This window comes from Macrobrachium nipponense, chromosome 41, assembly GCF_015104395.2.
Source record: "Macrobrachium nipponense isolate FS-2020 chromosome 41, ASM1510439v2, whole genome shotgun sequence".
Taxonomy (NCBI): domain Eukaryota; kingdom Metazoa; phylum Arthropoda; class Malacostraca; order Decapoda; family Palaemonidae; genus Macrobrachium; species Macrobrachium nipponense.
Window position 1 is genome coordinate 9,957,337 of NC_061102.1, and position 27,500 is coordinate 9,984,836.

General features: G+C 35.3%; 1 protein-coding gene across 2 annotated transcripts in view; it reads left to right on the top strand.

Moving 5' to 3' along the window:
- Positions 1–27,500, top strand: part of LOC135212493 (protein O-mannosyl-transferase TMTC1-like) — a 102,286-nt gene that overhangs the window by 65,433 nt on the left and 9,353 nt on the right. For both annotated transcript variants that reach the window (XM_064245982.1, XM_064245981.1), the window contains exons 4-12: positions 3,889–3,962; positions 6,720–7,151; positions 7,837–7,909; positions 9,137–9,240; positions 10,028–10,214; positions 12,480–12,601; positions 19,706–19,849; positions 23,816–23,929; positions 25,846–25,989. In XM_064245982.1, coding sequence (XP_064102052.1) covers positions 3,889–3,962; positions 6,720–7,151; positions 7,837–7,909; positions 9,137–9,240; positions 10,028–10,214; positions 12,480–12,601; positions 19,706–19,849; positions 23,816–23,929; positions 25,846–25,989 — 1,394 coding nt within the window. The remainder of the gene's footprint in view (positions 1–3,888; positions 3,963–6,719; positions 7,152–7,836; positions 7,910–9,136; positions 9,241–10,027; positions 10,215–12,479; positions 12,602–19,705; positions 19,850–23,815; positions 23,930–25,845; positions 25,990–27,500) is intronic.

The window sequence follows — 27,500 nt, forward strand, 5'->3', positions numbered from 1 at the left end:
CAACCTTTTCACCGCGAACCATTTCGCCGCCAATATAAAAGATGGCAAACATGCACAGGGTATATTAGATGAGGAATAGGATAATAGGAAAGTATAGCCTAGAGATTGATAATTTATAACGTTACTATTATTATCATTATTGGTATTATTATCATTTTCTCAATGAAAATGCCAAATTTGCCTCAAAGAAGAAGCTTACGAAGCTTATACAGTTTTTTTACTCGTCCGCATCTCAGAGATCAAAGGAGGCAAACTACCACTTTGCCAAATGAGTAAAGTACTAATTATATTCCTCGCAGTTCTCGACTGTATCTCAGAGATCATACGAGGCAAACTACCACCAAGGTATTATTATCAGTTTCTCAATGAAAAAGCCAAATTTGCCTCAAAGAAGAAGCTTACGAAGCTTATACAGTTTTTTTACTCGACCGCATCTCAGAGATCAAAGGAGGCAAACTACCACTTTGCCAAATGAGTAAAGTACCTAATTATATTCCTCGCAGTTTCTCGACCGTATCTCAGAGATCAAACGAGGCAAACTACCACAAGGTGAGTTATAGAAAATTGTATGTATATAAGTACCGCACGAACCAAGAGTCGTCACGTCACTTAAGTCTTCATTGCTCTGTGCTCTATTCTTCAACGTTCCAAAGCCATAATGCCGCCTGTTTTGTCCGTTCGTGGAAAGGAGAAATTCGTTGACAATGGCACGACATACGTTTTCGATAAGGTTTTCAAAAGACGGCGAAACGCAGTTCTGGCGTTGTGATCAACGTTCTTCCTGCAAGGCGCGTATTCATGTCCACCAAGGAAGAATAACCAAGCGTATTGGTGCCCATACACACCTCGGAGACGCAGCCAAAGTTGAAAGTGATGACAGCCCTGACGGACTTGAGAAATCGTGCCGTTCAAACGCAAGACCAAACCGCACAAGTGATAGCCGCAGCCACCGAAAATTTATCGCAAGCTGGACAAGGTGCTCTGCCGAACATGCCCAACTTGAAACGGATGGTACAGAGGAAGAGAGTTGCATACCCTGGCCGCCCCTCCGAACCCGCTTTCGTTAGCTGACCTCGCCATACCACTGGAGTACACGCACTATGAAAAGCATCCTGGTGTTTTTTGAGGATTTTTTGTTATTCGATAGTGGTGCTGCCGCTGGTGATGAACGAATGTTGATATTTTCCACAGAACGGAATTTACGTGTTCTTCGTCAGTGTCGTCAGTGGCAAATGGATGGAACTTTTGACATAACGCCACCTCTTTTCAGCCAACTCTATTCTATCCATGGATCGTACTTAGGCCGCACACACCCTCTAGTGTACGCCCTACTACGAACAAACGGCAAGGAACTTACGAGACTTTGTTCCGGGAGCTGAATCATCTTACCAATGGTGAAGCTGCCCCTCAGTCGATCATCACAGATTTCGAGATGGCTGCCATTCGCGCCTCCAACGTCGTTTTCCGCACGCTGAAAACAGGGGTTGCTTTTTTCACCTCGCCCAGAGTGTTCATCGTCGAATACAGCGCGAAGGCTTCAAACAGCGGTACGAGAACGACGCTGATTTTGCGCTGCAGTGCCGCCACATCCCAGCTCTAGCCTTTGTCCCGTCTGATGACGTATCTGATGTTTTCGAGGAGCTCAGCCAAACACCTTCCAGATGTTTCCAGCCAGTGTGGACTATTTGAGGACACTTATATAGGACGTCCGAATCGCCGTGGATTAAGACGTGCTCCTACATTTCCAATTGAATTGTGGAATGTACATGACCGTGTCATAAATGGTGAAGACCGCACCAACAATGTTGTCGAGGCATGGCATCGTTCTGTCCAAGTCACACTGGTGAAATTCGGCCTTCGATATGGAAATTCATTAAAGGACTTACTCGATCGCAAAAACTTAGAGACACTGAAATTGAAGGACTCTTGGCTGGAAATCCTCCCCCCCCCCGACGTCGCCCCCGATATGAACTTTTAATGAGAGAATCGCAAACTATCGTGAATGATTATCGTAATAGAGATAACATGGACTATCTACGAGGACTAGCACACAACTTTTGAAGAGACAGCACGATCTGTGGAGTATCAGTTTTTGTATCTGTGCAGAATCAGTAATCAGTTTTTGTACACGTTTCTTCAATATAGGTATCATTTGTTATTACATATAATCTAATGTATCATACGGTATGAATCATGTTTTAGATATTATACAGTGTTCAAATGAAGTTTCATGATTAAATGTTTCAAACAATCTTTCTTTATTTTTGCCTATTTTTGCCTTTGATCTCTGATATACGGTCGAGTGAAAAAACTGCGAGGATTACTTTACTCATTTGGCAAACTGTCTGACCACACTAACCCAACTTGAGGTAGTTTGCCTCCTTTAATCTCTGAATAGATGCGGTCGAGTAAAAAACTGCATAAGCTTTGTATTAGCTTCTTCATTTTGAGGCAAATTGGGTTTTTTCATTGACAAAATGATGAATAATACTAACGTGCTAAATTATCAATCTCTAGGACTATACTTTCTATTATCCTATTCCTAATTTAATATACCCTGTCATGTTTGCCAGCTTTACATTGCGGCGAAATGGTCAACGGCGAAAAGGTTGGCGGCGAACTGTCGCCGCGGCGAACTGGCTCTGCGGCGAACTGGCACGAACGGCGAACTGTCCGCGGCGAAACTGTCGCGCGGCGAACTGGCGGCGGCGAACTGTCGTAGACCCACATAATACACACACACACACACACACACACATATATATATATATATATATATATATATATATATATATAGACCTTGTTTTATAATCAATTTACCAAATGCTCGACATACTGCTATGAGATTTACTACGTGCCTGTTAAAATTTAAAAAAATCAAACCTAATTTTATATATTAATGCAACAACTGGTCATAGTTATAATGGCAGAATATTGCTTCACGTAACTTTTGCATGTCGATGCAAATCCATCTGATTAATTTTTTCAGCCTCTGAACGTGTCTACTATCAATCCAGCCTCTTAACTACATCAAAACCCTACTTTGTTTTACATTTTAAAGCACAAAATACGAAACGAAATTGGATTCATTTGAACTTTTCTTATCCAAACGGCTTATCTTTTTTTTAGCATTTTTTTCCATTTTGGCAAAAAAAAAAGAAAAAAAAAACGAAAGTAAATTGAATTAACTTCAGCCTTCTTCATCCCGAAAGGCTTAACTTTTAAAATATTAATTTGGGGTTAAAAACCCTATTTTTTCTGTTTTGCTAAAATTGAATTAATTCGATCATTTCTTATCCCAAAAGGCTTAATTTTTATAAATATTTCTTTTGGATGGTAAAACCCCTTAATTGTTATCATTATTAGTTAAAAAAATGCGAAAGGAAATTGCATTTAATTCAGACTTCCATCTCCCAAAAGGCTTAATTTTCTAAACGTTATTTTGGTGGGTTGGTTGTTATAAGCCTTAATCCTTTCCACGTTTGGTAAAAAAAGATAAAAAAAAATGCGAAAGGAAATGTCAGACTTCGTTATCCAAAAAAACCCTTAATTTTTAGAACTTATTTTTAAGCGGTGATGGTTAAAAACCTTAATTTTTCCCACTTTTTTGGTAAAAAAAAACGAAAGGAAATGTCAGAATTCCTTATCCAAAAAAAGGTTTAATTTTTAAAAACATTTTTTAGAGGTGGTGGTTAAAAACCTTAATTTTTACATTTCTAGTAAAAAAAGAGAGAAAAAAAAGGGAAAAGGCAATGTCAGACTTTCTTATCCAAAAAAGGCTTAATTTCTATTTTTTTTTAGGGGGGGGGGGGGGGTGGGGGGGGGGGGGGGGGGCGTGTAAAAAATGAAGACGAAACTAATGCCAGTCCAACCTCTCTCACCTGACAGGTGACAGGGGTCGTGGGACGGGCCGACGTCCTGGCAGCCATCACATTTCTAGCAGCTATTTTGTCGTACCACAGGTAACGAAGCTAATGTAAGATTGTTCTCCCACCTTTAAAAGTATTATAAAACATCCCTTTGAACTTCAGAGAGAGAATAAACACAGTTTTCTAATTACTTTATCTTCTGTAGCAGTTATTTTTGTAGCTTTCAGTGTATATGGTATTTCTATTGTACAGTGGTTACTGATTACTTTATTTTCTGTAGCAGTTATTTTTTTTTTAGGTTTCATTACATAGCATTTTTATTTCATAGCAGTTATTTTTTATAGATTTCAGTACATAGTAGTTTTACTGTATAGCAGTTACTAATTATTTTCTGTAGCAGTTATTTTTTATTGTTTTCATTGCATAGTATTTTTTTTATTCTATAGCAGTTAATTTTGTAGATATAAGATTTCACATTACCTCCCTATGATTTTATTTCCTTTATCAGCTATTTTTGTCAATGCAATGCCATCTGCTTCATTTTTAGCTATAGTGTTTCTTCTCTGTAGCAGCTAATTTTTGCAGATTTAACAGCATCTGCTGTATTCCTAACACTGAGTTTCTTTAGCATTGTAACTCATCCCTTGTGAGCTACAGATAAACTTCATAATGTCTCGTTATTCATTTCTTTTCTGTAGTAATATTTTTGTAGATGTAATTGTGTAGCCTTCATTTATAAACCAAAGTTTCTTCACATTCTGTTGCTCAGTGGTAGAGTTAACTATTTGTCGATGAAAGATAATGTTTTCTGTTCCATTCTATTACCCAGTAAAAGTCTTATCCACGTATCAAAATTTACATTATCAGTACGGGCTATATTCTCTTCTCAAACATCTTATCAGTGATTAACCTGTACATTAAAATGAGTAATGATATCTATCAATTGCATTTCAGAAAATATTTTCTTAGCTAAATCATTAACTATATTCTTAGAAGATATTCTTTGAGAGTAAGTTTTTTTTAAATGCCAAATCTCAATGCCTCCATAAAGCTAACACTGATTTTCTATTATATGTATTTAGAAAAATATTATTAGAATCTTTCCTATAGAAGAAGTTGGTTAAAATGCCAAATTTCAGTGGCTGAGAAACATGTGCCATATTAAGATATTTCTATATTTAAATAGGTAGGGAAAACAAATTCATCAAGTCAATTCTCCGTCAAACCTCAGCCAGAGAACGATCCTTGATTCTCTGAACGAAATTACCACGAAATAATGACAGGTCCTAATCATCTTAAGAGTATTTGAAAATGGACATCGAGTCACATAAACTACTAATTCACGCAAGTCCTTAAACTGACGGCTATCATGAATCACCAAGGTAGAGGATAATGTGCAAACTCTAATCATTCACAACCTCGCTTGAATGGTGACCGAATTGATCGACTGATAAATCTGTTAATTCACTCGCTTCCAGTGGTCCCTAAACGTTACACTGATGCAATGCACTGATGCACCGATGCAATGGAGCAATGATGCAATCTCGGCGGTACGTGTAGAGAGGCGTCGTAATTCCAATCCCTCCCAAAACAGGAATGCTAATAATTCCAGGAAGGTAGAGTGGAATATAAACAAGACTCGATTTCATATGAAGTACGGCAAACTCACGCATTGCAATATGTATGCGCTGAGTGTTCTGAAAGCGGCCTCCGGGACCGAGCACGAGGGTTTCGTATATTGGAGAACACAGAAAGGGGAAAACGCAAGTTATTGCCAATAATAAATCAGGTTAACAACTGATGCTCTCTCCGTAAGGGCTCGCGTTCCTATTTCACTTGTTTTCAGGCAGTTATTCCAAATCGTGGGATCATATCTACGTAAATACTATGTCAAGACCGATACTTTTGCTTTCAAAGTGCGTTATTGCTCATATGCCTTATAAGGAATTTTTTTTAAGCACTTATTCACAATTATATGAAATATATTTTTAAAAAATTTGGAACATACTATGTCAATACCGACGCTTTTGCTTTCAAAATGGGTGACTGCTCATATGCCTTGTAAGGAAAGCTTTTTTTTTTCTCTTTTTTCAAAAGCATTTATTCACAAATGTAAGAAATATATTTTAAAAAATTGGAACAATACAAGAATTATACATTATACGTACTGAATGTAATATATGCAAAGCTACAAACTATACTAGAATTTTACATTATACGGGCCGAGAGAATGCATTCAGAAAAAAAAGCCAGAATTATACTTTACACGAACGGAGAGAAATTCCTTCAAAAGTAGAAAAGAAATGCTAAGATTATGCAATGTACATGCCGAGCGAAATGCATTGAAAACTAGAAACAATACTAGAATTATACCTTTACTCTGGCGAGGGAAAAGGAAATGAAACTGAAAACAACACTAATATTACATTACCTATCCAGAGAGATGCATTGAAAGCCAGAAACAATACTAGAATTAGACATTTTACATCCGAGGGAAATGAAAGAAAAAATGGAAATAATACTAAAATTACACGTTATTCGTAATGAGAGAGATGCAATGAAAACCAGAAACAATACTAGATTAAAACATTTTACATATGGAGGGAAATGAGAGGAAACTGGAAACAATACTAAGATTACACTACCTATCCACAGAAATGCATTGAAAACCAGAAACAATACTAGAATATACGTTATTCGTAAATGAGAGAGATGCATTCGAAACCAGAACCAACTCCAGAATTTTCGAGTCAGAACCAATACAGGACCAACAAACAAAGAAGCACGAAGGCGCGAGAACGAAAACGAGATCTCTTTAAAACAACTGACAGTCTGATTCGTCCCCTCCAGGGCGATGGAATGCGACCGGGAGGAGATCCGTCGCGCTTACTACATCAAGGAGAGAGAGGAAGACTCGACCAGCTCCTACTGCGACAGATGGGAGGGCGTGACGGCGGCGGCGGCGGCCGACGAGGAACAAGAAGAAGAAGAGGAAAGGGCTGAAGAAGGAGCAGGAGGAGATTATACGACCGAGTACTTGATGGCCGACCTCGTCAGCTACGAGCTGGTGAAGAAGGAAGCGTCTCTCTTCAGGAAGGCGGAGGGCTTCTTCGACCAGAGGGACGAGAGGGCTCCTAGGGAAGGTCCCAGCGAGGGGATGGTTTGGGTGAGGAGGGCGGGAATCCTGGCGGCTGCTGGGACCTTATGCAAGGAGAACGCCGTCACCAGCCTGGCAGTTTGTGCGGCCTGGGACCTCATCCTGCACAGGAAGCATGTCAGGAGGTGAGGATCGTAAGGGGAGGGGGTTCCTTCCAACAGGCCCCCCCCCAACCTTCCCCCCACCCCCCAAATAAACCCACAACCCCGTCCAACCTTATGCCACACTCAACCTTTGCTCTCAGATACACGAAGACTTTTTCGAGTCTTTTTTTTTTTTTTTTTTTTTTTTTGTTATTTCGTAATAAATACTTCAGTCCTTTTTTTTCCTTATTTTCTTTCATTAAGTCAGGAACCAAAATAAACCCCATTGCGCTATACATGTTAATCTTTTCAGAAATAATAAGGAAAAATTAATACTAAAACTATATTTCCTATTAAGATTACCTCAACATGTAAGCCCTGGTTAGTTTAATCAGCATTCCATATCCTTTCTTATCTACTAGAGTCTTGCTGAGCTTTGCATAATTACCTGAGCTATTGCTGTATAATATACTGTTTAATATCTTTCATGTTAAGATCATGTCATAAGGCGATAAAGAGATCGTATAGACTCAGACAAAATATTACAGTTTCATAAGCGTAACATTATCTCCCGCCGTTGAAATATTATTGGCTAACAAATGCTCAGCTGAACGACTACCAATCTCTCTCTCTCTCTCTCTCTCTCTCTCTCTCTCTCTCTCTCTCTCTCTCTCTCTCTCTGTTGTTCAAGACGTCTCCTCTTCACAACCTGTTGTTACAATTCCAGGTTATTCCACAAGAAACCACCAGACAAACCCATGGAAGGAGTCATAAGGAGACTGCTCTGTTTAAGTAGCATGGTAAGATTATCATCTGCAAGAATATTTAATTACTTAGAATTATTTTTTTTTGATTTTATATGATTATAAATTATGAGTGACCCGTTTTATTGCAGGGAGAATTACTGTTGGTGTGAAGTTCAACTGTATATACATATATATATATATATATATATATATATATACATATATATATATATATATATATGTATGTATGTATGAATATATGTATATATATACAGATAAACTTCACACTAACAGTAATTCTCCCTGCAATAAATCGGGTCACTCATGATTTTATATATATAAATATGCAAAAGCAAGGTACTATGTCGTACCTCTAAAGTAAATGGTAATACAATCCACAATGAAGTAAATTCCTCTTGTAGTTTTAAAATATATATATCTTGTACAGGACTAAAGCTTTCGACCATCAGCTGTGGTCTTGTTCACTAAAATTTTAGTGAACAAGACCACAGCTGATGGTCGAAAGCTTTAATCCTGTACAAGAAATATATATTTTAAACTACAGAAGGATTTTACTTCGTTGTGGATTGTATCCTCATATATGATATATATATATAATATATATAATATATATATATATATATATATATATATATTATCATATATACATATACATATACATATCAGTACATCGCACGCATATTCATATATGCGTATATATATAATATTGTATTAATATATATATAATATATATATATATATATAATATATATATAATATATATATATATACATATACCATATACAGTACATCGCACGCATATTCATATATGTGTATATATATATGTATAATAAATATATATATATATATATATATTTTATATATATATATATATACATATATATATATGTATATATATATATATATATATATATATATATATATATTATATATATATGTGTGTGTTGTGTGTTGTGTACATTTACATATATATATATATATATATATATATATATATATATATATATTATACACGTATGTATATATTATATATATATATAAATTAATATATATATATATATATTAATATTGAAATACTAGCATGAACATGTTTAAAACACGATTTATCTTCATTCTGGGGCAACAATAATTAAATACAAATATTCATGAACTATGAGTGACCGAATTTACCTCTGGGAAAATTGCATTTACTATGTAGTTCAAATATATAGAGCTTAAAATGAAACACGAACGTGAACATGTTTAAAACATGATTTCCAGATATGCGGAATCCTTCTCCTTCGTCTGCTGTTGCAAGGGGGCGGCTCCCCCGTGTTCAGTGACCAGGATAACCCAGCTGCCTGTTCATCTTCATTAATAACAAGGTGAGTGAACAATATAACAATATTCCCCCATTCTGAACTTCGTAAAGTTACGTACTTAGACTTTGGAGGTCTTAAAATGATTGTTGTTTATGAGTTATATATTCAGGATGAATACTGAGTGTTTGTGATAGGATTTATTTGTAAAAACTATTGTTTAAAGTGAGTTCCATAATTGTCTTTGATATCTGTAAGGTGAAGCTGTAATCTGAGCTGAATATGATCAACTGCATTTGCAATATCATCAATTTGATGTACGATAATGTATTAATATAGATAAATAATTACTATATGTATGTCTACATACCATAAAATTATTTTTGAAGTTACGTCAAACTGAAAATTACTACTGAAGAATGTTGCAAAATTAAATATATTTTCCCCGTTGAATCTTGACTATGACATCTATAATATACCACAAAAAATTTTAAAAGAAATAAGTTTTTAATACAATTATTTTCGAAATGACATTAAAATACACCACAAATACAAAACAAAAATAATGACTATGCTGAAGCCTAGATGCCACAAAAAATAAAAAGAAATAGGCAGTATAATGCAATTATTTTTTAAGATACTAAAAACTTCAAAATATATCATGTATTAAATTTAATAAAAAGATGTTCCTCGTCGCTTTCCACCATTCGCCAAACATCAACGGATCCTGCTGAAACTGCTGACGCTGCTTCCACGACCTACTAACTGCTCCTACTTCCCGCCCCCCTGCTACTGCTACTGCTGCTACTGCTCCTGCCGCATATTTCGGGGGTTGGAAAACGCGTGGTGACAGGGCTCTGACCTTTGCATACCTGCCATCCTTCAACGGGTGGCTCCTATTGTGTCCCTGGAAGCTGTCTCACGACTGGCAGATGGCCTCCGTTCCTCTCTTGACGTCTGCCCTGGATGCGAGGAATGTCTTCTCTTTTGTGTTTTACGGAGTTATCCTGCTCCTTTTGAAGGCTGGCTGGTCGCTCAAGGTGAGAGAGAGAGAGAGAGAGAGAGAGAGAGAGAGAGAGAGAGAGAGAGAGAGAGAGAGTCTAGATACTCAAATGGGAGAGTCTAGATACTGTAGAAGTTTTTCCTTATTTTATTTTTCGTTTTTTCGTTTTATTGGTTTTAGAGAGAGAGAGAGAGAGAGAGAGAGAGAGAGAGAGAGAGAGAGAGAGAGAGAGAGATGGGAGAGTCTAGATACTGTAGAAGGTTTATCCTTTGTTTTATTTATCGTTGTTCGTTTTATTGATTTTAGAGAGAGAGAGAGAGAGAGAGAGAGAGAGAGAGAGAGAGAGAGAGAGAGATGGGAGAGTCAATAGATACTGTAACAAGGTCTATCCTTTGTTTTACTTTTCGTTGTTCGTTTTATTGATTTTAGAGAGAGAGAGAGAGAGAGAGAGAGAGAGTTGTATTGCTTTTATTTTCACTGTTCTATTAACTTTTTACTTGTTTTTTTAACTCTTGTCTAATTATCTATCAATCTATCTGAATATATTGCTTGGATATATTGAGAGAGAGAGAGAGAGAGAGAGAGAGAGAGAGAGAGAGAGAGAGAGAGAGATTACATACATAGGTAAATGACTGAATTTTTTTTTTATAAAGTAAGAAGTATGAACATAATATATTATAGTCTCTCTCTCTCTCTCTCTCTCTCTCTCTCTCTCTCTCTCTCTCTCTCTCTCACTGTTTAAGCCAAAGGAAATACAGTGCTGTTACTGATAAAGAGACGAATAATCTTAAGAACTGTCACAATGATAATAAGATACCAGAATAGTAAATGAAAAAAGCAATAAAAATAAAAATAATAATAATAATAATAATAATGATAAAAGATGACAAACTCCAGCGAGAAATAAAGCTAAAAACTTTGGGTAAAAGGAGCAAGAAAAATGGAAGCCATTTCTGTAAAGGAGGAATGAAAAATATTCTGGGAGGTGGGGCAGGGAAAGAGAGAGAGAGAGAGAGAGAGTCTCTCGAAAGGAAGGGAAATAAGGGAAGGAAGAAAGAGGAGGAGGCAGAGGGGAAAGAAGGAGGAAGGGACGATGGAGTAGGATAAAAGGGAGGAGAGAGGAAGAAGAAGGGAAGAGGGAGGAAGAAGAAGGGATGAGAGATGAAGAAGAAGGGAGGAGAGAAAAAGAAGGGAAGAGAGAGGAAGAAGAAGGGAGGAGAGAGAAAGAATGGAAGAGAGGGAAAGACGAGGGGAAGAGAGAGGAAGAAGAAGAGAGGAGAGAGAAAGAAGTGAGGAAGAGGGAGGAAGAAGAAGGGAGAAGGAAGAACAGAAAAAGGAGGAGAAAAAGAAGGAAGAATCAGAGAAAGGAATGAGAAAGAGGGAATAAAGAAGACAGAATTAAATTCTGTACAGCAACCCCTCCCCCCACCCCAACAACTAAATAACGAATTCTCGTTTTTCAAGTCTAAAAAAAATAATTTTTCTTTTAAACTTAAACTTTTTTCTAAAAAAAAAAGAAAAGAAATAAAAAAAATGTTTTTAAGCTCCAGGGAAACTTTGAAACAACCATCAAGCAATCCAGAGTTATCTAGAGAGACCTGTGAGAGATATTTTGTTTTGTCCGGGAGGAGAATCATCTCCTCCTCCTCCTCCTCCTCCTCCTCCTCCTCCTCCTCCTCCTCCTCCTCCTCCAATGGGTCTTTGAGGTCTTAAAAATCACCACCAAAAAGGACTCCATATTCTCCCTCTTCTCTTTATGTCTTCTTTATTCCCCTTTTTTCCCTCATTCTGTTCTCTCTTGCTTCTTTCTTGATGCACTTCCTCAAGTGTTTAAGAATAATTGATGTTATCAAGTGTTAATACTTGTTTCTTCAAGAATCTCTCAGTCTTGATAAAAGCACTTTCTCGGTCATGTATGCTGTCAACTGCACTCAGATTCCATTTAAGAGTTATTAGTATTATCAAATTATTAGTAATTTATTTTCCAAGATCTTTAAGAAGAAGAATTCATTCATTTAATTCTCATCACTGCGAGAAATTTTCCAGTTAATAAATGCACTTCCTCTGTCACATTTGCTTCCCAGTGATTTAAGAATGATTGATATTATACTAAGAATGATAACAATGATTTCTTATAGAATGTTACGAAATGCATAATTTATTCAAGTCATTTCCTTAACTGAAAGAAACTTTCACTTAATAAATGTACTTTGATTGTCACATAAGCCTTCAACAGCACTTAGATTCCGTTTAGATTAAGGACGGGAAATTATCGATTATTTTTCAAACTGTATTTTCACAGGGCTACGAAGGACGGGCAGTTCTTCTGGGCCTAGCGATGCTGGTGCTCCCATTTCTACCTGCAACGAATCTCTTCTTCACCGTGGGATTCGTTGTCGCTGAGAGAATCCTGTACATTCCCAGGTAGGGAATATTTTTGGCAGTGTTCATGATGCTGGATAACATCCAAAGACTAAAGGAACGTTTTTTTTTTTTTACTTTTTTTCCTTGGCAATGTTCCTGGTACGGGGTAACATTCAAAGCTTAAAGGAACGTTTTTTTCCTTGGCAATGTTCCTGGTACGGGGTAACATCTAAAGCTTGAAGTAATGACGTTTTTTTTATGCTTTTTCCTGGAAAAGTTCCTGGTACGGGGTAACATCCAAAGCCTAAAGGAACTATTTTTTTAGTTAATTTTGTCCTGGCACTGTTCCTGGCACGTACAACATCTAAAGACTAAATGAACATTTTGTTTTTTTTACCTTTTTTAATGGCGATGTTCCTGGTAAAGGGTGACATCCAAAGCCTAAAAGAACGGTTTTTTCTAAAGTTTTTTCTTTGCCAATGTTCCTGGTGCGGGGTAGCATCCAAAACCTAAAGGAACGATTATTTAAAGACTTTTTGTTCAGGCAATGTTCTTGGCACGGGGTAACATCTAAAGCCTAAAGGAATGGCGTTTTTGTTTTTCATATTTATGTTTATTTCTGCAAATGTTCCTCGTACTGTGTAACATCCAAAGCCTAAAGGAACGATTAAAAAAAACCTTTTGTCCTAGCAATGATTGCGGTACGGGGTAACATTCAAAACCTAAAAGAACGATAAAAAAAACGTTTTGTCTTGCAATGTTCCTGGTACTGGGTAACATCCGAAGCCTAAAGGATATTCATATTTGGCTGATATATATATATATATATATATATATATATATATATATATATATATATATAGATAGATATATATATATATATATATATATATATATATATATATTATATATATATATATATATATATATAGTATCTGCAGACGGAATATAGGAAGATTTCAGGAGGTTCCATGATACACTCTCAGTAACAGGCCATGATTTATTATACAAAAAACTTTTCGCACACAAAACACGGTGCATCATCAGTCTGTGAAGAAATAAAAACAATTACATATATTACTACATAAAAGGAATTCATCAAAATTAAAATTGACATTAAAAAACTGTAAAAAAGCATTATTAAAAAACAGTAAGAAACAAAAGAGAGAGACTACTAAAACACCAACCATCTCTAGTAAGGAAAGAAGAGGGAATGACAAAAACCGAGGTCCCAGTCAAGACAAAACTATGCCAGATATAAAGTTGAAGACGAGGTGTTATTGTTGAGTGAAGGAACCAGCCTTTTTATGAGTAACGACTCTAAGGTGGTTAAGTGATCTGGGTCCTTCGTATAGCCAATTATGGAGAAGTGCTGCTTCAAGATCTCTATTTTACAAAGAGCAGCATGATTTCTAATATTGGAAAATTCAGGTTGCTTAATTCTTTGACCTGTGCGAAAGCTGAAACCCTTATGGCTGCAATATCTCACTTGCAGTAACCTTCGAGTCGATCCAATGTAAGAGCCCGGACATCCAGGGCATGTGAATTTTATAAACAACATTCGATCTCATGAAGGACTGCAAGCGATCTTTGAAATTAAAAAATGAACCTATTTTACAAGGATTATTCAAAATAAGTTTAAGTTGAAGACATGGAATTTCCTGTTGGATGATTTTAGTAAGTCTAAGTGAGAACTTGGTATCAGACACATACGGGACAGAAGCAAAACACAGTTTCTTTGGAACATTAAAATTAGCTATTAGATGGTTGGAAAAATTTGGTTAATAATTTATTAATGATTCTATGAACTATATCTCTAGGATATGAATTTTTTGAAAGAAGTTTTAATAAAAATTCCATTTCCTTATGAAATATTGGCCAACTGGAAGAGTATTTTAGTGCTCTATGGACTAAAGTGTAAATACTGTTTAGTTTGAAGGTTTTTTGGCATGAACTATAGTAATTGTTGGCTAATCCCGTATATGTCCTTTTTCTATAGACAGCTGTGGTAAATTCAAAGTTAGTTCTTGTGACACTGATATCTAAAAATGGTAAACTGCCCTCGTTCTCCACTTCCATTGTAAATTGAATATTCGGATGTTGTTGATTAATATATTCTAAAAATTGTGAACATTGCCAAGGATGTTTAAAAAGTGCAAAGGTATCGTCCACATATCTTCTAAAATACGCTGGTTTAAAAGAGGAATTACACTGGTCTAAAAATTTAGTTTCCAAGTCAAGACATAAAAAAATTTGCAAATATGGGACCTAAAGGTGAACCCATAGCAACTCCATCGACCTGCGAATAGAGCTGCTGGTTAAACACGAACATGGAATCTTGCACAGCAAGTTCCAGAAATTGTTAAAATTAAAAGTAGATCTATTAAAACCATGAAATAGAGTGTCAATACTAAAAATCTTATTTAAAATGATATCAATGGTTTCGGTCAGTGGTACATTAGTAAAAAAGAGATTCAACGTCAAAACTGACCATATAATATTCACCATCTTGGTTAATAATTTGTTGTTGAAATTCATAACCGTTTTTTAGAGTATATCATTTGTACTATGTTCAGAAAGCAGGCCAGCTAAGAATTTGGAGATAGAGAACGATGGGCTGTTATATGCAGCCATAATAGGTCTAACAGGTGTATTAGGTTTATGAATTTTTGGTTGTCCATATAAGATACTGAAAGACGAACCAGTAACAAATAATTTCTGATAAGTTACATCATTTATAATATGATCATTTTTTATTTTCCTTAAGAATCTATTAACTCTATCCTCTCTTTTATATATATCAAGAAAATTGGGCTCACCATGAGATTGGAACTTGGCGGTGTCAGACAGAATGTTATCCATTTTTTCAATATAGTCATTTTTGTTGAGGATAACTACACCTTTACCCTTATCCGGTTTAAAATAACTATATCTTCCCGTTTTTTCAAAGTCAGGAGTATATTTTAAATCATTTTTCTAAAAAATGGTGTCCACGTTGTTCTTAAGTTAGCATAAGTTTTATGTATGAGAGCCGACATTTTCTGTTGTAGGTTACCTGTATTCTTCATAACATCAAGTTTAATGAGTCTTTGAAACAGCACTTCAAAAGGTAAAAAAATCTGGCATAGTTCGGTCTATAGGATGGTAGACAAAAATCTAAACCCAAAAGATAGCAAAAACTCCTCTCTCTTAGATAAAATATAATTAGACATGTTAAAAATGCAATAATTTCTTTTGGTAAAAGTCAGGAATGACAACACCCAGGCTTTGAAGTTTCTTTTGATGCCGTTCACATACAGAGGAAATAAAATCATTAATAAAATTATAAAACAGTCTTTGGAAAAGCATTCGGTCCAGCAAAGATAAATCATTATACAGTAATTTCTTGAGTTGTTCAGCTGTAGACGTAAGTTTTTGGATGGACGCGATCTTGGTGTCAATCTCGTTCCTGAGTAAGGTCTTCAATGTTTCCTTGTAGAATTCAGTGTTGTAGAGGGACGATTTGTAGAGTTTTGAAATCTTACGAACTTCGGACGACATCATTCAGGTCACAGTATTGCAGAAAATCCAAATCGCATTTTGCTTTCTCAAGTCTGAGTGTCGCTTTTTCTAGTTTGCGTGAAGTTGTTAAGGTAACAGCTGGATATCGGTGTTTCAGTAGTTGAGCAAAGTGGTGAATTCCCCGCAGGCGAAGGCGAAAGGCGAACAGGAGGGCGAAAAACAGTTGCTGTATCATCTTTGGTGAAATTTAGTATCTGCAGACGGCAATATAGGAAGATTTCAGGAGGTTCCATGATACACTCTCAGTAACAGGCCATGATTTATTATACAAAAACGTTTCGCACACAAAACACGGTGCATCATCAGTCTGTGAAGAAATAAAAACAATTACATTATATTACTACATAAAAGGAATTCATCAAGAATTAAAATTGACATTAAAAAACTGTAAAAAAGCATTATTAAAAAACAGTAAGAAACAAAAGAGAGAGACTACTAAAACACCAACCATCTCTAGTAAGGAAAGAAGAGGGAATGACAAAAACCGAGGTCCCAGTCAAGACGAAAACTATGCCAGATATAAAGTTGAAGACGAGGTGTTATTGTTGAGTGAAGGAACCAGCCTTTTTATGAGTAACGACTCTAAGGTGGTTAAGTGATCTGGGTCCTTCGTATAGCCAATTATGGAGAAGTGCTGCTTCAAGATCTCTATTTTACAAAGAGCAGCATGATTTCTAATATTGGAAAATTCAGGTTGCTTAATTCTTTGACCTGTGCGAAAGCTGAAACCCTTATGGCTGCAATATCTCACTTGCAGTAACCTTCGAGTCGATCCAATGTAAGAGCGGACATCCAGGGCATGTGAATTTATAAACAACATTCGATCTCATGAAGGACTGCAAGCGATCTTTGAAATTAAAAATGAACCTATTTTACAAGGATTATTCAAAATAAGTTTAAGTTGAAGACATGGAATTTCCTGTTCGATGATTTTAGTAAGTCTAAGTGAGAACTTGGTATCAGACACATACGGGACAGAAGCAAAACACAGTTTCTTTGGAACATCAAAATTAGCTATAGGTGGTTGGAAAAATTTGGTTAATAATTTATTAATGATTCTATGAACTATATCTCTAGATATGATTTTTTTGAAAGAAGTTAATAAAAATTCATTTCCTTATGGAAATATTGGCCAACTGGAAGAGTATTTTAGTGCTCTATGGACTAAAGTGTAAATACTGTTTAGTTTGAAGGTTTTTGGCATGAACTATAGTAATTGTTGGCTAATCCCGTATATGTCCTTTTTCTATAGACAGCTGTGGTAAATTCAAAGTTAGTTCTTGTGACATTGATATCTAAAAATGGTAAACTGCCCTCGTTCTCCACTTCCATTGTAAATTGAATATTCGGATGTTGTTGATTAATATATTCTAAAAATTGTGAACATTGCCAAGGATGTTTAAAAAGTGCAAAGGTATCGTCCACATATCTTCTAAAATACGCTGGTTTAAAAGAGGAATTACACTGGTCTAAAAATTTAGTTTCCAAGTCAGACATAAAAAAATTTGCAAATATGGGACCTAAAGGTGAACCCATAGCAACTCCATCGACCTGCGAATAGAGCTGCTGGTTAAACACGAACATGGAATCTTGCACAGCAAGTTCCAGAAATTGTTTAAAAGTAGATCTATTAAAACCATGAAATAGAGTGTCAATACTAAAAATCTTATTTAAAATGATATCAATGGTTTCGGTCAGTGGTACATTAGTAAAAAGAGATTCAACGTCAAAACTGACTATATAATATTCACCATCTTGGTTAATAATTTGTTGTTGAAATTCATAACCGTTTTTTAGAGTATCATCATTTGTACTATGTTCAGAAAGCAGGCCATCGTTCTCTATCTCCAAATTCTTAGCTGGCCTGCTTTCTGAACATAGTACAAATGATTATACTCTAAAAAACGGTTATGAATTTCAACAACAAATTATTAACCAAGATGGTGAATATTATATGGTCAGTTTTGACGTTGAATCTCTTTTTACTAATGTACCACTGACCGAAACCATTGATATCATTTTAAATAAGATTTTTAGTATTGACACTCTATTTCATGGTTTTAATAGATCTACTTTTAAACAATTTCTGGAACTTGCTGTGCAAGATTCCATGTTCGTGTTTAACCAGCAGCTCTATTCGCAGGTCGATGGAGTTGCTATGGGTTCACCTTTAGGTCCCATATTTGCAAATTTTTTTATGTCTGACTTGGAAACTAAATTTTTAGACCAGTGTAATTCCTCTTTTAAACCAGCGTATTTTAGAAGATATGTGGACGATACCTTTGCACTTTTTAAACATCCTTGGCAATGTTCACAATTTTTAGAATATATTAATCAACAACATCCGAATATTCAATTTACAATGGAAGTGGAGAACGAGGGCAGTTTACCATTTTTAGATATCAATGTCACAAGAACTAACTTTGAATTTACCACAGCTGTCTATAGAAAAAGGACATATACGGGATTAGCCAACAATTACTATAGTTCATGCCAAAAAACCTTCAAACTAAACAGTATTTACACTTTAGTCCATAGAGCACTAAAATACTCTTCCAGTTGGCCAATATTTCATAAGGAAATGGAATTTTTATTAAACTTCTTTCAAAAAAATTCATATCCTAGAGATATAGTTCATAGAATCATTAATAAATTATTAACCAAATTTTTCCAACCACCTATAGCTAATTTTGATGTTCCAAAGAAACTGTGTTTTGCTTCTGTCCCGTATGTGTCTGATACCAAGTTCTCACTTAGACTTACTAAAATCATCGAACAGGAAATTCCATGTCTTCAACTTAAACTTATTTTGAATAATCCTTGTAAAATAGGTTCATTTTTTAATTTCAAAGATCGCTTGCAGTCCTTCATGAGATCGAATGTTGTTTATAAATTCACATGCCCTGGATGTCCGGGCTCTTACATTGGATCGACTCGAAGGTTACTGCAAGTGAGATATTGCAGCCATAAGGGTTTCAGCTTTCGCACAGGTCAAAGAATTAAGCAACCTGAACTTTTCCAATATTAGAAATCATGCTGCTCTTTGTAAAATAGAGATCTTGAAGCAGCACTTCTCCATAATTGGCTATACGAAGGACCCAGATCACTTAACCACCTTAGAGTCGTTACTCATAAAAAGGCTGGTTCCTTCACTCAACAATAACACCTCGTCTTCAACTTTATATCTGGCATAGTTTTCGTCTTGACTGGGACCTCGGTTTTTGTCATTCCCTCTTCTTTCCTTACTAGTGATGGTTGGTGTTTTAGTAGTCTCTCATCTTTTGTTTCTTACTGTTTTTTAATAATGCTTTTTTTACAGTTTTTTTAATGTCAATTTTAATTTTTGATGAATTCCTTTTATGTAGTAATATAATGTAATTGTTTTTATTTCTTCACAGACTGATGATGCACCGTGTTTTGTGTGCGAAACGTTTTTTGTATAATAAATCATGGCCTGTTACTGAGAGTGTATCATGGAACCTCCTGAAATCTTTCTTTATATATATATATATATATATATATATATATATATTATATATATATATATATATTATGCACAGACGCACATATATATATATGCATAATTTTCTCTATTATTTTCAGTGTTGGCTGGTCCCTGGTCGTGAGCATTGGCCTCTCAAGAGTAGGTCGCCTGAGAGCAGCCAGTTTGCTTCTGTTGCTGATGGCCTTTTCCTGTCGGACGATTCAGCGGAACAGAGACTGGGACTCTAGGGCAACTTTAGCGATGTAAGTGTCTGGTTAACTATAAAAAGTAGGTCTTGTTACTGAGTAGCGGTAGTAAAAGTAGTATAAGATGTAGTAAAACCTCATCATTATTATATATCATTATTATTATTATTATTATTATTATTATTATTATTATTATTATTTATTATTATTATTATTATTATTGTACTGAGTAGCGTAGACAAACTAACATAAGATGTAGTAAAACATTATTATTATTTTATTATTATTATTATTATTGATTATTATTTTAATTATTATTGGTATGATTTATATAAAAAAGTTATAGGTAGTAAAAACATTATTAATTATTATTATTATTATTATTTTATTATTATTATTATTATTATTATTATTTATTATTATTATTATTATTATTATTATTATTATTATTTTACTGAAAATATTAGACACCTTTACATATATGTATGCAAATCTTAAATGATTTAGAAAAAGGACTTGATAATTATCACTAAGAATGACAAAGCAAATAAAATATTGTGAAACCTGAATGCTGACGTTTAAAATAAGTAAACAAATTAATCAATTGATATTGTCAAAAAAATACGCATATAAATTAAATCAAAGAAAGAAATAAAATTTCCCATGACCTCATCCGGTACATTATAAGTTAAATATAATAAAATTAACACTAATAAAAATATAATTGTTGAAAATTCTCGACGTAAACTCAGCTCTGATCTTTAATAAACGTGAATATTCCAGACAAATTAGATTCATAAGAATAAGGCATGATCCGACCGCCAGCTTCCTCGGTTCGAGTGCTAAAATCTACGGGCAAATAGAGCGTTGTTTCACCCACGAAAATTAAAATAAATACGCTATACTAGAAATTATTGTTCTGTACTGTTTACCACGCACGTTATTTATTATTTCCATTTTAATAAATAATATCTTACCCTGAAATTCCTGTGGGTTTAAATCAACGTTAAACACATTTTTCAGGCCCTTTTAGTCATTCCATAGACCTTTCCTAACACCCAACTCCCCCCCCCACAACAAAGTAGTTTGTAGGCTTACTCCCCGAGTAAGCCCTAAAAATATAATTGTTGGAAAATGTAATGTAAATTCAGCTGTGATCTTGAGGTAAACTTGAATTTCCCAGACGAATTGAATTTATAAAAAAATTTAAATTTCTATAAAATAAGGTTTGTTATCTAGTGAATAGACAACTGGTTCCTCAGACAGCTAAATTGGTGTTTTACCTCTGGATCACGATGCCTTTTATATATATATATATATATATATATATATATATATATATATATATATATATATTTTCAGGTTTCTTTATAAATTTAATTATTTCTTATAAAGAGATCCTAGAGTCTTTATATAATTTCCATGTACTTACAAAAAAATATCCTTATTAATTTCTATATATATATATATATATTTATATATATATATATATATATATATATATATATATATATATTATATATATATATACATATATATAATTTACAAGATCTGTAAATATAAAACCAATGACCTGGGTCATGGCATTAGGAGGGTTCTACGTGACCAAAGCAGACCTAGATTACGCTATGCGCTGTCTGCAGTAGCCTGATCTAGCTCACAGCTTGTCAACATTTTTATGTTTATGATAACTTTGCACAACAACTTCCATGGGAAGCGGTTGACCTGTTAACCTACGCCGGAAACTTGTAACTTCCGAGCCGCGAACTACGTATGTGTTTTATATGAATTGCTGAGATAGCTAATGTTCCGCATCGACGCGATGCTTTAGAATGGCAGTTCCACGCCAACGATCAAACATATCGGTCGTCCGACCGAGCTGCATCTCCTAGTATGGAGTTACAGAATAAAGTTGTTATCTTGTCAACTTGCCTGTTTGAATCAATCCTCCTCTAGTCAAAGAAGAACCTCTTCTACTAAGATATCCAAGGGAGATGAGAGGAACCAAAAACTTACTTACGAATGACAGTCGTAAGGAAGAACAAAAAAGTCTATCGCCAAGCGATAAGACATAAGATATATTATCGACTTTCTTCTGTAGCGGTGCATCATCAAACAGAAATGTAGATCACAAGCAGAATACCGTCTTTATTTCGATTTTCAGGATGTAAATATATCAGGCCCATTTCGCAATTTCAAAAGCAAGAACGATTTTGGGACCTTTGTTGGGCGTGAATAGGTCTCAGTGCTTAAAGAGATGACATTTCCCGAAATGACATTACAATAGGCTTTTATATATTTCCGGAGGACTGGTATTAATGAGGCTCTGCTATTAGAGGAATTCGCCTGAATGTAGATTGTAATATGCTACTTTTTATTATGTAGGAGATTGTCCGCTACTTTCTATTGTAGACCATTGGCATAATTACTAGTAAAGGCGCGCCCACAACACACACACACACACACACACACACATTTCCTCCCCGGATATAGGCCTGCAGTCATAAGTATAACCAAAAAATTGCGCAGCAACAGCCGTACATGGTTTGCGATCAGTTAACAGAAATATACTGTCTGTAATCGATTAACAGAAATATACTGTCTGAAATCAGTTAACAGTAATGTACTGTCTGTAATCAGTTAACAGAAATATACTGTCTGTAATCAGTTAACATAATATACTGTTTTTAATCAGTTAACCAGAACATGAACGCTAACAGTTTAAAACGGAAACATTGCTTTAGATCCTCAAGAGTAAATACTTCTGAATGAGTTATGACAAATTCACTATATCATTTCAGCTTGCGAATCGTTTGAGCAAGCTCAGTCAAATGATGATTTTTGTTTCCTACAAACGATGTTCCGACACCAATTAGCTGTAGTTAGAGGTCCTCGTAGAAACTATCTGATAATATAAAAAGGAAATTGACATGGGTATTTTTCTAACAAACGCGTGATGTGAAGTCCAAATGTTTATTGGCATCCTATATTGACTGATAGAATTTCCAGTAAGTTATCATTCAGATAATCCTTCGCAAAAGACATTCGCTTTTCCCCGTATCTCTCTCGTGATCTTTATCATCGTTTTTTCTCTTACTTCTTCTTTAACAGGCTTTCCTACTTTCTTTTTCTATATTGACATCCTATACTGACTGATAGACATTTTAGCGAGTTATCATTCAGATAATCCTTCGCAAAAGACGGTCTCCTCCCGTCTGTCTCTCTCCTGATCTTTATCATCATCGTCATTCTCTTCCTTCTCCCTCCACAGATTTTCCTCCTACTCTCTTTTTCTTTTCTTCGTTCCCTTCTCTTCCCAATCTTTCCCACTTTCTTTCCTTATCCTCACTGGCGGACCCTCAGGACTCTCTTGGAAACCCGAGACATTCGTCTGAGAATTTTATACGTCGTCCTTTGAATTAATAATGAGCTTTTAAAAGCAGCCGGCAGAGACCGGGCTTAAAACATCAGCACCAACAAAAAATAAAATAGGATGAAATAAAATAGAAGGGATTTTTTTTTGTTGGAGGGTGAAAGAAGGATGAAATCATCTCCGAAAATAAGACAGAAGAATTCGGTAAAGGAGCATAAAAGATGAAAGAGAGGGTGGTAATACCATAGCGAACCAGTTATGGCCTATACATTTCACATACATACATACATACATACATAATATGTAATATATATATATGTATATATATATATATATATATATATATATATATATATATATATATATATATATATATCAGGAATGAGATAGCAAACAGCCATCGTTGTAATTTATTGACCAATTTTTCGAAACTACATGTGTCATATTCAAGGCTGTAAGATTACAAAGAATAAAAATTAAAAATAAATTACAACGATGCAATACGACATCATCTCTACTTATGCCATTTTTATAGAAACTTCAAGATCAGAAAAATTTAATGGTAAGTCGATGGGTTAAATAAAGATGTCTTTCGAAGCCAAATCTAAAGTATTCTTTGTTAAGTGACGAAAGAATCTCCCATTCTTTAGAGCTGGCCTGAAGACGCTGCCCCACAATGCCAAAATGCACTACAATTACGCCAACCTTCAGAAAGACCTGGGCAACATGGACTTGGCTGAATACCATTACAGAGAAGCAATCAGGTGAGGAACGTCTGCAGTTTTTCGACGTCAAATTATTTTGTTATGGCATAGCCACCTTAAGAGCTCCCTTTGAGGATTTTGGAATCTTAGCCTTTGTTTTTTTTTTTTTCTGAACGATAATCTCTTTGAATTTCAAGGTGGATTAGAGCTAATATATCTCTTCAGGCTTTATTCATTTTTGTTTTTAGCTTTCAGAAAGTGCAGGGTGAATCATCCTTTCTACGTTATTGTCAAAGAAAGAGGAATAAAGCTGAGTGAATGAATGGGTGATGTTAAAATATTTGTAGCTCTTAAGAAATATATAGAAAACGATTGTGGTAAAGTTATACATACCATATATTATATAATTAATTTTATATATATATATATACAATTAATATTATATTATTACGGTATATATAAGTATATATATATATTATATATATATATATATATGTATATATATATATATATATTATATATATAATAAACGTATATATATATATACATATATATATATATATATATATATATATATATATATAGATATATATATATAAGTCTATCACATTACCGTGATTCATATACATATATCGAACTACAAATGTCCTTTAATATCTAATTCGCTCTACCTCGGAATTAATATATCTTCATATATGCTTAACCGAGGGGGAATTTATTAAGCGATAATAGAATTGGCGATCAACAGGCGCGAACCAGCGACCTCTCAATTCTAGGACTGGCAGTGAAGCCTTAAACCACCCCGACACCGCGGGGTCGGGGTGGTTTAAGGCTTCACTGCCAGTCCTAGAATTGAGAGGTCGCTGGTTCGCGCCTGTTGATCGCCAATTCTATTATCGCTTAATAAATTCCCCCTCGGTTAAGCATATATGAAGATATATTAATTCCGAGGTAGAGCGAATTAGATATTAAAGGACATTTGTAGTTCGATATATATATATATATCTATATATATATATATATATATATATATATATATATTATATATATATATATATATATATATAGAGAGAGAGAGAGAGAGAGAGAGAGAGAGAGAGAGAGTGTGTGTACTACAGAAACAAATTAATTTAAACTTCAGAGAGTTCAGAATCAGTGATACGGGACCATGCACCATCAATATAATCCCTCACTGCATTTTGCACAACTTTTGCAAAATTACAAATACATAAACTTTTTCGGCCGGTTAGCTTGCAATATCAGACATAATTCAAAACACTAATGAAGCGTTTTGCAATATTACAAATAAATCAAAGTTCGCCAGCTTGCAATATCAGACAACATTTTCAAAATTAAAAGTACACCAAGGCTCTCGTCCGGGTAATGTCGATTAAATTGGTCAGCTCGCAATATCGGACATAATTCAAATGCAGCATTTTGCAAAATTACGAGAACTTCAACTTTCCCGTCGGGATAATGCCAAGTAAACCCCAGCAATATCAGACAACGTTCAGAACTATAATGGAACATTTTTCAAAATCACTAATAATCCACTTCGTCAGGATAATGTAAAGTAAACCCTAGCAATATCAGACAACGTTCAAAACTATAATTCAGCTTCTTCTTCTCCTTCTTCTTCTTCCCAGCTTTAACCCATTAATATAATTATGGGGTCGCCGTTGTGAATGAGTCGTCTCCATCGATTTCTGTCCTGTGCATCGTTCTCTTTAATACTTTTCCTTAACAAATCTTCCCCTACACAATCACGCCATCTCTTTCTTGGTCTTCCCTTCTTCCTTCTACCCGCACTTCCATTTCCATCGTATGTCTTCCAACATGATGTTCCTCTCTTTGCAACAGGTGTCCATGCAAAATTACAAATATCTCCACTTCATCAGGACAATGTCGAGTATCAGCCAACGTTCAAAGCACTAATACAGCCTCCTTCCTTCTTTCCTCCATTTCATCACCAACAGGTTATGGCCGGAGCACTCGAGCGCTCACAATAATCTGGCCACACTCCTAAACGACACTTCGGAGGCTGAAGCCCATTTTCGCCTGGCCCTGAAGGCACACCCCCAGCACGCCCGGGCCTACTACAATCTCGCCAGCCTGAAGAAGTGAGTAGGCCCGTCTCCCCCTCCCCAGGGCGTTACGGCTACGTACGTATACTAGGTCCTGTCAGCAGTCAGTCAGTCAGAGAGAGACAAGTAAAATCGACTTTTAAGATGATCATTTTTTTTTTTTTTTTTTTTTTACTAAAGTGACGTTCTCGGTTCTGGGTTCTGATTTCTGAAGGATAGTTTCATAAAGATGATCTTTTCATATAGTAGTTGTTTCCATACACACAAACACCCACTCACACAAACATATATATATACACACATACACATACATAAATAAATATATATATATATATATATATATATATATATATATATATATATATATGCACATACAAATATGTATTATTATAAACGAGTACACGAACGAACTAGTCACCATCCATTTTTCAGTCTTTAAATCTCTTCCTTAAGTGCTGGTGACCTCTGCCCTTTCGCAGACGTGACGAAGAGCAATTAAAGGGAATCGGATTACAATGTAAGAAGAATCACAGAATCACCCTGACAATGACAGTTCACGGACAACGAACGATTATTTTCTTGATCATTGTATATTACCGCGAGTGACCGATTATCCGACGCGCTAAAGTTTTTTCAGTAAACAGACAATCGTAATGTATCGCTTTGAAGCGGATGGAATCACCAATTGAGAAGGCCTTAAAAAGTGAATAATTGAAAAGAAATCGTCTCATTGCGACGACGAATAATAATAGAATAATAATAATCGCTCTGTGTATGAACTTGCTGCACTAGACTCAGCGGCTCCCTCAAGTCATCAGGATATTATTTTGCTGCGAAAGAGTCCTTCCTAATTCCCAGGCTGCAGATGTCACAGGCAGCGAGGCTCTGAACTTCATGCAGGTTTTCACGGTGATGAATATATCCTAAAGACAAGGGAACCATATATACGGTTCCACAATCTCTCCTGCTGGTGATTATATGCCGTCGCATCTTCACCCTGGGGGAACCCAGCCTGGTTTACCTTCCACCCCGCCCCAACCCCCCAAGGGAGGAGTGTTTAGTCAAAATAACAGGGTGAGTTAAGGCAACAGCATTTAAGACCAAGACCAGGAGAAATTTTGTTTAGTGTAAACACCAGTTTCACTCTCAGTAGAAACATCGCCACTGCCACTTTTCATTAAAATAGTGAGGATACTTTTCTGAATTTCCTATCCACAGCACCTAACTGTATGAAATACAGAAACTTGCAGTTAATCTACCTTCAAAATTTAAACCTTAACATTAGTCAACAGCAACCACAAATATTGCTTACCTTTGAGTGAGAAGTTGGTGTGAAGCTATCCCTTTTTATGGCTCTCAACCAAATGTTGCAGAGATTCTCTTCTTTGGGAAAGCTGAAAACGTGAACCTTGGGCCCATTATTGTAATTCCCTTTACAAAGGGGAACAGAACATCTGTGTGGCATTTTGTCTGGAGTTTCACGTGTGTCTGGGAACCTTCCTTCTTCGCCGGATTTAAGTATAACACTAGAAAGGTCACTGGAGATC